A 15,529-nucleotide genomic window follows, 5' to 3' on the forward strand; every position below is an offset into this window, starting at 1 on the left:
CATTTCCCTGGCTGTGCAGACAGCGAGTGTCACGGCGAGGTTACCCACAATGGCCTCCATTCTCAAGAAGCTGACCAGGCTAATGTTTATACTCAGTGGTAATTACACTAATCCTCAGGGGACTTACGAGATCAGAATTTGAAAGCACATCAAGACTAAGAGTTAAAGGTGTTCAACAGCAGCTCTAACATCAGTCGCACAGAAGTCTGAGTGCAAAGTGTCACGACCACAAGCAGACCTGATGGAGCTGGAACCATGCCAGGAGATGGGAGCCCCATCTCCTGCTCCAGTCCACCCTCTGCCTCGGGGTCCCCAGGGGGCTGCTGACACTTCTTACGTAAACACCGCTGCTCCTCAATATGGGGCTTGCTTGTTGAACAAAGAGTTGTTTGAAGCTTTCAGACTCTTTTTAGTTGATAAAAATATGGGTCATGAAAATGACTGGATTCACTTTACCGGCATGAAAATACGCAACTTAATCTTTAAAATTAGGTGCTCAGACTCAGCAAGAGTGATTCTGTGGACTTTTGTACATGAGTCCAGGAATCTTTTCTCTCAGAAAACTATTGAAATTTTAAGAAAAGAGTCAAGATATTCAATTCACAGACAACAGGATTCAGATACACAAATTTTAGAAGGCTTTTGAAGGATTTTAGCCCTCAGATAAAAGGGAATGCAAAATATTATGCAAATCAGATTTAATCTTCTGGATGATTTGCCTCAATAAAAAAAAAGTTAAAAGCTACAAAATGAAGACTACACACACATTTTAAGATTGTTTTTTTATGTAAATAAAGTGTTGCTCAGACTGTACTGGGGGCGTTAGAGGTATCTAAAATCACTGCTGAAGGGGCCTCCATCCAAGATTCCTTAGTGTGAGGGGCAGGCTGAGATGAGGTCAGTAGCGGTTTCAATGGATTAATCTTAATTCACTGAAGGCCACCGGCGGATGGCAGGCAGCAAAGATAATAGGGAGCCAGAGAAAAAGAGAACAAGGGGAGAGTGTGCAAATGGGAAGAGAGGGTAGAGAGACAAGACCGGTGACCGTGGAAGGTGTGGTAGAATGACTAAGGACATTTTCTTAGATTCCTTCCATAAGTTCCCAGTTCTTGCCAGACACAATTTTAACAAAGATTATATTCCACTTGAGAACATCCTGTGATACTAGGCACAAGCAGATTTATAAAAGTCATCTTAGGCACACCAGAAATGTTAAATAACACACTGACCAATAGATTGGGTATTAATGTTAAATAATACACTGATTGTCAGTTTCAATGTCATGTACTAAGTGTTTTTAATGAGAACACAACTGCCCATCATAATTAGGAAAGGAACCTCAGTGCATGTGACATTTGAGATGAGACTCAGTATTCAGCAAAGAATTTGGGAAAAAAGTGTTTTCAAGTCAAGGGCTAAGTAACAATGGTCCTTGGGGGGGGGGGGGGTTGTGTAGCACGTTCTTGCTGTGGTGTGAGCAGAGGACACCGCTGCAGTCATGAGCCAGGACCAGCAGCGGGGCACCGATCATGCTCGGTTGTTTGGGCCTGTCAGATATCAACTAAGTTTCTTACTTTGGCTGTCACTCCCAAGGCGACTGAATTTCATGAGTTTCCTGTGATATGAGAGAGCACAGGACTAGATGTATAGGAATTATTCTTAGGCAAATAGTTAAGTTCAATGGACTCATGATAGTGGGTGAGGGCACCAGGGTAGTACTGAGCAGGGTGTGACTAGTCAGGTTTGCATTTTATGAAACGTTCTGTGATAATTCCAAGATGGTCAGTTGATCTAATGAAGTTCTAGGTCAAATGGATATTTATTGCCTTTAATAGAAAATGCAATTAATTTGGTAACTTGAACAATAGCCATTTGGCTTGAATATACAATGTATGAAATGACTTTGTTTTACTTGGTTTACGAAAAGGTTTTAAAAAGGGACTCTGGCGTTTTCTGCACACCTCCATCCTCTGACTAGAAAATACAAAGAAAAGTTTTGATATGTTGTTATTTGGATTCTGCTACAACTCCACATTTAAGTTTCTTGTATTTTAAAAATATATTTAAATACAGGATGGCAGCAAAAACACAAATACCTTATAGCTAGCCGACTACAGGAGAAGATCATAAATTCCAAAAGACACACATCTAAATTAGTATTAACTTTTAGTTGTCTCTGGCACAGGAAATGTATATTGGAACCCATATAACTTATTTCTACATTTCCCATATCAGAAGGGTATTTTTGGGTGGAAAGGAGACAGCCCTGGGAGGACAGCTGGACTCTGTTCAACAGTTGTTGGGCAAGTCATTTAATCCCTTTTGTGATTGGTTTGAAAAATGGGGGAATATGCCTTTTTAACAAAGGTTGTTATAAGCCTTAAGTTTGGTACTGTATGTGAAGGTGCTCTGAAAGTCACTGTAACCATGTGACAATTTCAAGGTGAAACAGTAGAAGAGTAGAGGCTTCTGGTTCAAAGGACCCCCTACCCAGGGCCGTCCGACCCTCCTAAGGAAAAGACCACACAATGCGGGGAACAGACCAAACTCATGACCTCAGCCCAGGATCTTTTCTGTATTCTAGATATTCTCATTCTGAAATTCAAGCGACAATGGGTCTGCCTTTGGCTGTAGGGCAATCTAAATACAATAGTGCTATATTCATGTTTGAAAGAAAAATCTGCCTTCACTTTGTGTGACTGCAGGATCTCCAGAGTCTAGTATGAAAGTCTGTCGCAAGTGTATTGGATGTTTCAGTTTGCCAGACCTGTCAGGATAAATTAATTACAGGATGTTGCAGACATGGCAGGGCTCCAGCAGCATCTTGCATAGTTTAATATAGCCTCATTTCCCCATTTCAATGTATTTGTGGTTAGATAAATCCTCAGAAATTTACAGCTGCTATAGACTAGTTTATTATGTACTCTGCCTGCACACATGATAAGTACAATAAGAATTTGATGTTCTTAAGGCGCATAGATTTTACTGACATTTCTTTACCACGATGGAAATATTTAGTTGCTAAAAGTAGCATCTGCAGATACTTCTGAACATGAACTTCTGTGTAACAGGCAGGGATGGTTAAAAACATTACCCCTGTTCAGCCATCTTCCATTTACTTTAAACTAAAGAACTGTAGCTCAGGAAAAAATTATATGAGCGTTGATATAAAATGGTCCCATGAACAAAAAGGAAAAAAAAATACTAATTCTCAGTTGAAAACACTGAAAAAAACGAACTGAAGCTACCATGCTTTTCTCCAGGGAAACTTCTTCCTTTGGTCTCATGACTGCTTTTTGCAAGCTTCAGTTCACTTTTGCTCCAGCAACAAGTTACTTTCCTCACCTGCTTGCTTTTATTTCCTTTTGGACTCTCCCCTCCCCGCCCCCATTATCTTTATTAAGCAAATCATCTCTATCCCAAGCAATTTTAAATGATTGACAATATATATTTACTTAGATAAATGTTGTAGAAACAAACCCATTCCTACATTTTCTGCTACCATATTCTTTCAAGTTCTTGAAAGTATCAAGTGATGATTTAAGAAGAAATAAACTACATTAAGTAAAAATCAGATTGTTCAGTACTTTTAGAAATGACACAAGTATATACAGTTGGACAATTCTGACAGAGTAATAGAGGTGGAACATGTATGGTTATAGATTTTTTTAGATTGAAAGCAGAAATTGAAATTGTAGATTCTCAGCAGCATAATCCTAACTTTTTGAGACAATAAATATGACCCATAATCAGGATGAATGTGAGGTGTTAGAAGAGCAATTTTAGAAAACAGAGGGCTCACAACATATGCTTGATGTAGATTTGAAGAGAATCATTAGGAAAAAAGCATTCTTTGTGTTTACAAAACAAATGTTTTTATACCATTTAGTTCCTGCCTTAACTTAAAGTATTTCCCATTCACTTTAATAATTAGAGCAGAAATATATGATGAATGAAGTGCCTCATTACCAAGTTTGCTTTCCGGGTCTCTGCAGAGAGTAGCCGTCTGCTTTTGCCTACTGGTCCATTGTTAACCCTAAATGATGCTGACATTCAATTCTCCTGCAGATAATTGGGTCCATCCATAGATTGAGTTTGCCAGTCAACAGAGCCTTTTGATTGATGTGACTCTTGATGTTTTTATTATCTTACATGACTGGAATGGCGCCCTTTGCTGCTTCCTGAATAATATGCTATATACTGTATTAGTTTGATTCCACAGAACCTACTTCTTAAGAAAATGCAAGAATTACAGTATCCAGTAAAGATTTATCAAAATAATTATGGATAAACAAATTATCAGTTAAAACAAATTTTTTTTACTCAGATGTATTTCATTTTATTTAGGTCGCTGTTGCATTAAAGACATATTAGATGTTTCCAGTCCTTGAATGTGGTTGGAGGTACATCCAAATTCCTTCTTTAGTTACTCTTGCATGTGCTGGAGTGTCGACTACAATCATTTGCTGGCTCGCTCTACACAGCGACTGAGATCCAGCCCTCCAGAGACCTCCCAGTGGATGGGTCTGACAAACCTCCATTTACAGCTAGCACGGATGTCCACCGGCCATGTGTACTTGGACAAGTGCCTTAGGCTTCAAAGTCTTGGTTTCCTTATTGGCAGGGCAGGAAAGATTTTATCTACCTTGAGGGTTTGATGTGAAGAGTAAATGAGGTCAGGGACATAAATTGAAGATTTGTGGAATATTTTCTGTAGTTAAGTTCAATGAAAAGTTAGATTGTTGAAAAATGTTCCCATAATTTACTTAACAGAGATGGCCCTCAGATGGAAATAATTTAAATATTTATAAAAGTGTAAGGTCACATATTTTTGTTATAGTTTCTAGAATTTTCTAACCCTCTTAAAATATTTGTGAGTTAAATAAACGACTCAAGTGACGTCATATAAAGCTATAAAATGAGAAGTTATTTCCCAGATATAGTTTTGCTGAACTTCTCAAGGAGAAAATATCTACAGCTTAAAAGGATAATTCATGTCGAGTATCTGCTTTTATGGAGAAAACCTTACACAGGATTTCAAAAGCACCCAAGTGTTAGCCATTTAAAAACACAGATTTTTGAAATGTGCATTTTACACATAACATTGCATTTATGATATAAAATATTTCATACTTTAAATTTTGAAAAAATGTGATCTTTATTCTGGTTTTGCAAATCCTACTCATTGATAGTTTTGATGCTGAATAATGTTTAATCATCAAGATAGAATAGAATCAATAACTGGGAAATAAATTTCCAAGAATGGTTTAAAATATTATTTAGATCTAGAAAAAGAGTGTCAAACTGTTACCTGTTTGGAGGAGAAAGGACTTCAAAAATAGGATAAAATTCAATAATTTCAGAATAAAGATTGAAAAAAAACTCAGCAAATTTTTACTAAGAAAATGTACGGCTGTAATAAATCTTCAAATGGATTCTTTTGTCTGATTCCTCTACTTGATTATAATTTGGGATTATTACCTAGAAGGCAGTTTGATGATCTCTGCCATCCTCTCTCATCTCAGAGGATGTGGTGAAGATGTTTTATTAATCTATTTGTGAACATAACCCAGTCTTGCTTTGTCAACAGGACTAAAAAGGACTGGGCTTTGAGTGAAACCAACTTTCCCTGGTGTTCGCCTCATTTGTTATTTTTGTCTTTGGTAGTTGCAATATAAAAATAATCCTTTATTTTTCTTATGAACACTGAGATCTCAGCATATGTTTAGCTCCCCCAACATATTATTTTACTTGTCATGATTTACAAATTTTTGCAACGTGTTGAAAATCCTTGTGATTAAAACCAAAATCAAAGAACCAACACATATTTCAAACCTATGAGCTGAAACCATAGGGAGACGCATATTTTTATTTCTTAATTATCAAGACATAAAGACCAAGATTGCACAAGGGAGGCTCAAGCTGGTGGGCCCAGCCACACCTGAAGCACAGACAGGCGCCAGGACAGTGAGGACGCAGCGCTACCAGGACAGACTTCCGTGGGCCCCTCCCTCAAGCTCTGCACAGCGGGGCCTGTTTACCAACGTTCGTGCCGCCACATGTGCAGGATGAGAGCCAAGTATGTTTTTACTAGAAGATGTCTCACATCGGGTATACATCTGGGCAGAATTTACACCTCAATGCCCAGCTCTGTTTTTCTCACTTCTTATTTTAATGGAATCAATTGTCTAATTTGGTAAATAAGTTTTCTAATTTTATATTAGTTTTAAGCTTTTTGGGGTTAAATATTTCATTGACAGACTTATAATCACACAGAACTTTCCTATTATAACATCACATTTCAAAATATATAGTAACATAGTAATGACAACCATTATTCTGGAACTAAAAAATAAATAATGCAAAGTAATAACTTATAAACAAATATTAAGACTAAAATACGTATTAAACAATGTTAGTCTAGAAATCACTTATATGTTTAAATATGAAATACTTTTTTTTAAAGTAAAGAAACTGGAAACTGTTGCCAGTCTAACCAAAGAACATTTTAGTTTATAGGTGTCAAGCTACATACATGATTCATTAAAAAACCCCACAAATTTGTTCCCTTTTTAATGCCTTTCTTATGGGAATCATTTTGAATATACAATATTCTGAAACTGCTTATATTTTTAAATAAAGTTAAATTTGAAAAGCAGATACTTCATATTTTGAGCATAACATTACACATATAACCACATTAAAGATATAATAATATTAAATAATTACCTGATGAACTTCCTAACAACACAAACACTTTTTCTTCACATTTGCTGAGTAGCAATTATGGTTTTTACTGGTTTTGAACAGTAGTTATATAATTTTGAGGCAACTGCTAATAAATACAAGTACCAATACTTTGATCAACAGCAATCACACTGGTTTATAACAAGCTCAAAAGGCCACATTTATTTTTTCAAGCATTCCTTGCTTCTGATTTTTCTAGATTCTCTCATAAGGACAAGAACAGTAGATCCTTCCTTTCTTCCTTAATTTCTGAAAATTCTGAACTCTGAAGAGAAATTCCGTTTGGTTTAATTTGTCATTTTACTTCTCTGTATTTGGTTCTTTGTCTCTTCACTCTTCTGCAACTCTTTACTAGAGAAAAGCACACAAAATGTACTCAATAAACTCAATGTCTTTTGGCCACAATTAAATCTTGGCATGCCCAGGTACATGGCACAGGCAATAAAACACACTGCACAATGCACACACACATTACAACCACCAAAACATTATTTACCTGTCTTCCAGTTTGCCTTGTGAACATACTGTTAACATCTTTTAGTATCATAAACAGCTGCTTAAAGCCTGCTCCAGCATCAACAAGTTAATACACACAAAAAAGAAACACACTTCTCAAAACCTGACAGTGAGTACTCCAACTCCAGATAACTTCCAGGAACTAAGGGCAGGGAATCAGAATTTATGAAGTCCTTCATTCATTGGAAAAAATAAATTGTCATGGATCATGCTTTAGAGTCAGTGACTAGAAAACACGTAGACTTTTATTAAATAGCATTCTTTCATTTAGTCTATGGCTGTGTCTAGTTTTAAAAGTGGGTAAATTATTACATATTTTTTCAAATGAATCCAAAAAATACTGTGTGTCATTTTTGGTGGGCAAAGACAGTGATGGTTAACTATGCATCTAGATGCAGCTTTGAAATAAAACAAATTATACTATAAATGAAAGCCAAGAACCAATACACAGATGAAACAAGAAGTTGCTTCTTTAGAGACAACGCAGTAAGCACACTACATCTGAGGGTGACAAACTGGTGGGGTTGAACCTGAAATTTTTAATGCAATTATTCATACACTAGTGATGAACTGAAGTATCTGGACTTACACAAAAACGTTGTCTTTTCTCTAAACAGAAAGGGCTTAACACTTGGTTGCACTTAAAAAACAAATTGCTGCCCCAAAATGATGGCCTTCTGGTGAAGGTGGTGGTCAATTCCAACATAATGCCCAAAGCAATATGGCAAGAAAGGGCCTTCCTCGTGGCACAGGAGGGTTAGGGAACATCTGTGCTTTTAGGGACAATTCCAGTCTTAAGCAAATGATTGCACTATCGTTTCATATGAAAAACATTTACACAGGAGGGGAAAAATCCTGAGAGTCCCTGTTTCCTGATTTTAAATTTGTTAAACAGAGCTACCACAGATAAGCTGGTATTGTACAGAGAAGCCCCAAAATGTTTCAAGTGAAGCTCACAAAAGCAACTGAAGTCAAGTATAAAATGGTACAAATGTGGTGTGCCAAGGTACAATCTCAAAGGGGCAAAAAAAAAAATGAGAGTCATTTTTGTCCCTGTGTGGATACAGGTAAAGTACATGAAACCTGCGACAAATTAAGAGTCTGATAAAAGTGGGAAAGTATAAAGGCTCAAGTGGATGCCAGACACAAGTCACCCAGAGACTTTACAAACATGTGCAAGGGGCACTGAGGAGGGTGCGAAGATCTCAGAGGACTAACAAGGCACAACAGAGGGAGAGGAAGTTTATGACAGTGGCAGGACAGAATCGAAAAGGGAAAGGGGGTGGGGGACAGCTGGGAACGAGTGAATCCTGCACGTGCAAAGTGTAGGGCAAGTTAAATTAATCAGGTGGAGACTGCACTGTGAGGTTAGTAAATCGAGAAGCCAGGAGGACCCTCAGGAGAGGGAACCCAGAGAAAAATTTAACTAGAAAAACTGAAGTAGGCAGTACAGATACCATCTTTAAGGGAAATGAATCAGACTAAGAAGAGGAAGGAAGACTGGGCAGAAGACAAGAAAGGCTGCCCATGGAGGGAGAAAGCGACGGAATCAAAGGAAAAGGAGAGGAGACGGGGAAGTGTACACCCCTGACAACCAGGGAAAGAAGGGTGGCATTTTATAGAGATGAGCGGTGACAGCACAGGGACTGAGGAGCTGAGAGACAGATGTGCTGCAAGAGGGAGGGGTGCCACCTAACTAAAGACAAAGGATGAATCCAGATCCCTTCTCCTCGGAGGTATCTCCCCCTAAAGTATCCCAGTAAGCTAATGGTGAAGAGTGACAAAGTCAGGGCCTTTTCAAGGGGAAATCATGTGCCAAGAAAAAGAAAAATCTGCACAGCGAGATTTTGAACAGGAATATGAAACCAGGTTAGTGTTTGGGTGTATGTTACATGTAAAAAATGAAGATTCATAAAAATACTGGGCTCTACCCCACAAGGAATTCAATGCAATAAATATTCCCTGAAGGTCTACTATGTGGCCAGACACCAGGCTAAGTACTGGGGAGGAAAAGAGGGAGCATGTTAGAGTCCCAGCCTACAAGCACTTACAGGTATCTAATCAGAGTTAGCAGACAAAGCACTGTGACCCTGAACTCCGAGCCAGAAGATCTAATCCTAATTTAGGTGCTTTTTAGCTGTGACTCAGACCATGATTTCTTTACGTGTAGAAAAAACAGGCTATGAAAAATTTCTGAAATTACTTTTACTTTAAAATAAATGATCAAGTAGTACATATCAAATAGGTTGACTAGAAAAATGAGAAAATACACTACAACGAAAGAAAAAAAATCACAATTCCACCACTCAGAGATGACTGTTCTATCTTGATGTATACTATTCAATACCTTATGTATCTCCCTTATATAACTCTTATAATCATCATTTTACTTAAAAATCAAACATAAATATCTTTTCATGTCTTTGAAAATACTTCTGTAATGAATAATTGTCATACAATATTATTCTATTATATAAATGTTTCATAAATTAATCAACCCTTTATTCATAGAAATTGAATTTTTCCTTCTATTTCTATTTATTTATTTACTTAGTCATAAAATATTTATTGAGTTTGTGCGTAGCTGAGAAGCTGATATGGAAAAATTCCATATCATTTATTGGAAAGAGCTTTATTAGCTGTAGGTATAATAATAAATGTTAGGGGCCAAGAGGTTTTGGTAGTTAGCCATTAACTGTCTGCGTGGCCTTGGTCAGGCTACTTCTATTTTTAAAAACACTGCTTGAAGGAGTATCCTTTTAACTGAATCTCTGCATGTATTTCTTGAATATTTTCCTACAGTAGATTCCTGGAAGTAGAACTGTCAGGTCAAAGGACATGAGCAATTTGAAAATTGAAGAAACAAAACAAAATACCCGCCACAAAGAATGGATCAATCTTATATTATCACAGTGTATCAATTTTGGTATTTTAAGTTTGAAACTCGTTGCCAATTTGTGAAGAAAAAAATTCCATATCATTTATTGTTTTAATTTCTATTACTCTGATCACTGGGAAGGGGCAGTTTCTCTATGTTCACTGCCATGAATATATATTTCTTAAAGAGTTTCTTTAAGGGTGTCCTGTGCACACCCTTTGCCAGTTTTTCTATTGGTGTCCTTCTCTTTGTTGATTTTTTAGACCTTTTTATATGTTAATGGTATTACATTAACTTTATCTGTCATGTATTTTATGAACTTCCCCATCTTAGGTTACTGCCTGTTTTTTCTTTCTGACACACGGGCACACTTCGTCTCATCGTGCTTCACCAACAAACTGAGGGTTTGTGGCCATCCTCGAGTGAGCAAGTCCATGGGCATCATGTCCCCAACGGGCTCAGATGATGGCCAGCATTTTTTAGCAATAAAGTATTTTTAATTAAGTATACAATAGATATACTGCTGTTGTACACTTCATAGACTACAGTACGGTATAAACATAAAACATCAATGTGAGAGCACAGCATCAGCAGGCTGCCTTCTGCACGCCCCCTACTGGGGAGCCAGCCCTCAGCCAGGAATGGAACCAGCAACCTTTCAGTGCATGGGACAACACTCAGCTACCTGAGCCACACAGCCAGGGCTAAACAGAACTTTCATATGCACTAGAAACCAAAAATTCATGTCACTTGCTTTACTGCAACATTTGCTTTATTGTGTAGGTCTGGAACCGAGGCCACAGTATCTCTGAGATAGGCCTGCACATCATTTTAAAGTTTCTATTATTTAAGTCTAAAAATCTGTTTCAAGCCCAGCCGGGCATGGCTCAGCGGTTGAGCGTCGACCTAGGATCCAGGTGATCGGGGTTCGATTCCCGGTCGGGGCACATGCCCGGGTTGCGGGCTGCAGCCGATCAATGACTCTCTCATCATTGATGTTTCTATCTCTCTCTCTCCCTCTCCTTTCTTCTCTCTGAAATCAATAAAGATATATTTAAAAAAATAAAAATAAAAATCTGTTTCAAAATGTTTTCTGATCCTGGTATCAAGATTAAAAAAATCATCCCTAGCCCATGATAATGTAACTATTCATCTGTATGCCTTCTGTACAATTAGATTTTATTTTTTTACAATTAAAATCTGAAAACACTGATGAAAATTTTGAATCTAGTTCTCGGGAAGTGATGATTTCATAACAGTAGACATGCTAGAGCCGCACCATCTCACTTTCAGCAGAGCAATGTCACTTGTACCAAGAGGGAAAACAGAGGCCTTCTGCAAGGCCTTTCTCAGGCTCACCCCTCGCCAGAAAGCATCACCATGCAGACACGTTTTGCCCCACTCGTTTCACATTCTACTCCTGTTTCCTTAGGGGCCCTGGATTTCCCTCTTATCCTCTACCTTCAATGGCTCCTCTCAAGGAACTGTTTGGGAATATTCTTGTCATTCCCCTTATAAAGATCTCTGCATCCTGTGTTTTCCACTAGTTACTGCCCAGCGTTTTCTTTCCTTTGAAGTCAGCTCCTCGGAGAAGCAGTCTATTCTGACGTTCTATCCCTTTGGGCTGGAGACAATCTGATTCATGCTTCCAGGACTCTCTTCCTGGGCTATACGTGTAAATCACTGAGGTCACCTTCCTTTATAAAGTCACAAAAGGGTTCTTGGTTGCAAATCCCGAAGGGAGCTTTTTAGTCCTGACTTCACTTCTCTCTTTGGCATCTGTCACTGTTGACCATGCCTTTCCTAATGTTCTCCTATTGACTCTATGACACAGCTTTCTCCAAGTTCTCCTCTTACCTCTGTGAGGGTGACTTTTCGGCCAGCTCACTCACTCTTCCTCACCTGCATATCTGTCCCATGTCCTCGGTCCTCACTGCTCTGTTCTTTGCCGACGCGAGAACTACAGGAGGGAAAGATCAGAATCAAGGAGCAGTAAGAATGCTGCTGCAACAGCTCAGACGAGTCTCTGATCTAAGAAAGTGGCAGTGGGAATGGGAAGGGGGATCAATGCGAGGACCTGAGGGACAAACACTTGCCAGACTATACGAGTGATTATATGTGGGGGCGGGAGACAGGGAGTTGCTCAAAATAATGCAAAGACATAAAACTTTAGCTGGCTGGGCTCCTCCTTAACCACGATGGAGGGGGTAGGACAAACAGCCTCACTGCTCTCAGAGACACCTGGGAAAACCAGAAAGTCTTTATCAGATTAGATGGAAAAGCATGTGCATGTGTGTGCACGTGTGCGTGTGTAAAAGCAAGAGGTACTCCTTAATGACAAAGAAGGGTGAAGGAAGTCCATGCGTAGGATAGCTGTGATATTCTGAGCTGTGGAATGGGAAACAGAGCTTTTCAAATGGTTCAACAGTAATAGTAAGTATAAATCAAATATATCCTGGATGATTCTGTAGTAGTACAAATTATGTTAGGAGAAAGAATGCAAAAAACAATGTCAACAGGGGATATCAAAGAATGGAAGACAGTATCTCCTTTCTAGGAGGTCCAGGAGAGATACCAACACAAACCTTGAAAAACTGCAAACATTTCAAAATCAGGAAATAAGGAGAGTTGAACAGAGATTGCCATGGACTGAATTGTGCTCTCTTACAATATACAAGATGAAGCCTTAACCCCCAAAGTTAATATATTTGGAGATAGGGCCTTTATGGAGGTAATTAAGTTTAAATGAGGTCATACGGGTGGGGCTCTAATCTATAGGACCAGTGTCCTTATAGAGAAAGAGACACCAGAAATCTTTTTTTTCACACCTGCACCCAGGAAAGGCCACGTGAGGACACAAGAAGGCAGCACCTGTGACTCTGCACACCCTCTACTGGGGATCAAGCCCACAACCTGGACATGTGCCCTGACCAGGAATCAAACTAGAAACCTCTTGGTGCACAGGCAGACACCTAACCAACTGAGCCACACCAGCCAGAGACAGTCTATTTTTTCATATGTGTAATCCCTCATTGAGTATAATCTCCTCAGAGTCAAAGACTGTATTATCAACCATTATATAAAATTTCAAATATTCAGAGACTGGAACTGAAAACATACCTGGCAGATATGACAAAAACAAAAAGGGAAAGACCTGGGACGTGTGATTGCACCTTTTGAGAGATAGGAGGGAAAGCACAGAAAGAACAGTAGATGAGGAAGGGGAGGGCCTGTGACCTGGTGCTGGGTCTGCCACTCACTATCTGCAGGAACTTGAGACAAGTCACCGCCTCTCAGATCTTGTTTTTCCTCATGGAAAAGAGGGTTCGGAACACTGGTCTGCATCTCTCCCAGGGCAATGGTGAGAATCAAGTGTGATAATGTCAGTAGCTGTGCTCTGAAGCGGTGCAGGGCTAGATAGTTAATAGATTTTCTCTGTCAGAAAGAAGGATTTTAAACTTACAGCAAAATAGTATCTTACCAAGGAGCCCGACAACACTAAATAGAGTTTAAAACACACACACACACACACACACACACACACACACACACACACACACACGTGTCTGGGAATCAGGAGACATAGGTCTTGGTCCAAGAGCTGACATAAATGTGCCCTGTGCAATTCGCACAAGGCTTTCCTATTAGCTTTCGTGACTATAAAACAGGACACACAGCAATAATTTCTAAGGCATCTTCTAGGTCATGATTCGGTGACTCTTTTAAATATCATTTAAAAATTATGCTTATCTCTTATCTGTAGATTGAAATATTATCTTGTGAAATAATGCATGCTTTCATTTGATAATTCCTGTAAATTAGACTATAATCTGAATCAGAATTTTTGAACCGGAAGACATTATTTTTCAAAATGTCAAAGCGTGTAACAAGGTTAAGTTGAACAAATATTTCCCTGAAGGAAACACAGCAGGGATTATCTGTGTGCACGCGTGTACATGAACTTGTGTGTTTTTGGGGGTGAATGGGAGGGCATGACAGACACCTAAGCTATTCAAGGCATGTTTAAGGCATGGGATAGTTTGCTAGTGATGTGTGAGTATAAAGATTAGACTTAAAATTGGGTACATAATGCTGTGCAATGATAAAAACAGAAATATTTTGGGAATGTTCTGATGTAATTTTTTGGAAGTAAAAGGGTTTTCTATTTATGTATTAAGTGATACAGCAAGTACCAAATAAAAACACAAAACTTCCTACAGATCTTTTAAAATAAATACCTCAAAATAAATTGCTCAAATACATTAGGAATTTGTAGAAAATATACAATGCTAGTGTTCTGGGTATTAGCTTTTTTTCTTTAGTGCCTGAAAAAAAGGGATTTCATATATTTTTTAATTTTTTACCACATAAAATACTTGTTTTCAGTTAATGTCATTTTAAAAGTTACTCAAACAAAATGACAAAATGGGTTCACAAAAAAAAAAATTTAGTGTGATATTTTAATTTAATTTCTTACAACTTTTCATATACTTCCTCAACATCTAACCATTAAAATATTCTCCTCAAACTAGCTAAACTCTTTTAAAAATCAATGATCTGGAATTTAACTCAGAGTGTGATATTCTGAAAAGGAAGATGAGAAATTGTCCTTAATAAAAAAAACCCCCAATCACCCAACTATTTATCACTGCAAATTATTTAGGAAGAGAAGTTGCTTACTGTGTCATACATTCTGAGCCCCGTCTGAAATCCTGAGACTTGTCCTTGTTGACTGACTGTTATGAAAGAAGAAGAAAATACACAGAAGTCAACAATCAGAGAAGACAACATAGGTCATACTTACATGCTGAAAACCCACCAACCTGCTCAATGAGGAGAGAGCATGCCCGTTCTGAGCATAACTAAACCAACAGTTCTCTAGACTGTCTAAGCACTCTGGAAAGAAAGTCAGCTTTCAGGTGTGTGGCAAAAAGAGTCATACTTGATCAGCCAAAATTAACCTAGTAATACTATACTGTGTATTACTTAAGTTTTAAGTGTACGTTTTGGCATTGCGTCTTGACTTTGTAATCTTTTCAGTATACTCTTTATTTTCACAGTATACTCACTGAACTATATGTAAAATACTGAATCTGAGAGCTCTTTAAACATCCTACAAAATTCGTTCTGAGTACTTGTTTTATTAATGGCACCTCTGCGAGTAAAACAAATACATAAGTGCTCTCAGTTGTGTAGAATTATACCAAGGGTTAGATGGTTCCTCTAGAATACGAGTATTAATTCCAAATGCAAGTAAATTGTGGGAAAACAGTTTGATATGAGACAGTTTTTTTTGTAAATCAATGTCAATGTTACCATAAAATAGACTGCAAATGTTTTCTATATAAAATGACATGTGAGAAGAATTCATTTAAAATTCACATAAAA

At 38.1% G+C, this 15,529-nt stretch overlaps 1 protein-coding gene across 3 annotated transcripts in view; it reads right to left on the bottom strand.

Annotated features, from left to right (window-relative positions):
- Positions 1 to 4,315: 4,315 nt before the first annotated feature.
- Positions 4,316 to 15,529, bottom strand: part of AHI1 (Abelson helper integration site 1) — a 140,329-nt gene continuing 129,115 nt past the window's right edge. Inside the window, exons 22-24 of one of the 3 annotated variants that reach the window (XM_081139863.1) lie at positions 14,822 to 14,877; positions 12,044 to 12,101; positions 4,316 to 7,098 (exon numbers count right to left, since the gene is read on the bottom strand). In XM_081139863.1, the coding sequence (XP_080995989.1) occupies positions 7,096 to 7,098; positions 12,044 to 12,101; positions 14,822 to 14,877 (117 nt within the window). In that variant the 3' untranslated portion in view covers positions 4,316 to 7,095. Of the gene's footprint in view, positions 7,099 to 11,998; positions 12,102 to 14,821; positions 14,878 to 15,529 lie in introns of all 3 variants that reach the window. The other 2 variants (XM_081139861.1, XM_081139862.1) reach the window with 2 other exon arrangements.

This window comes from Miniopterus schreibersii (genome assembly GCF_964146895.1).
Source record: "Miniopterus schreibersii genome assembly, chromosome: 6".
NCBI classification, from domain to species: domain Eukaryota; kingdom Metazoa; phylum Chordata; class Mammalia; order Chiroptera; family Miniopteridae; genus Miniopterus; species Miniopterus schreibersii.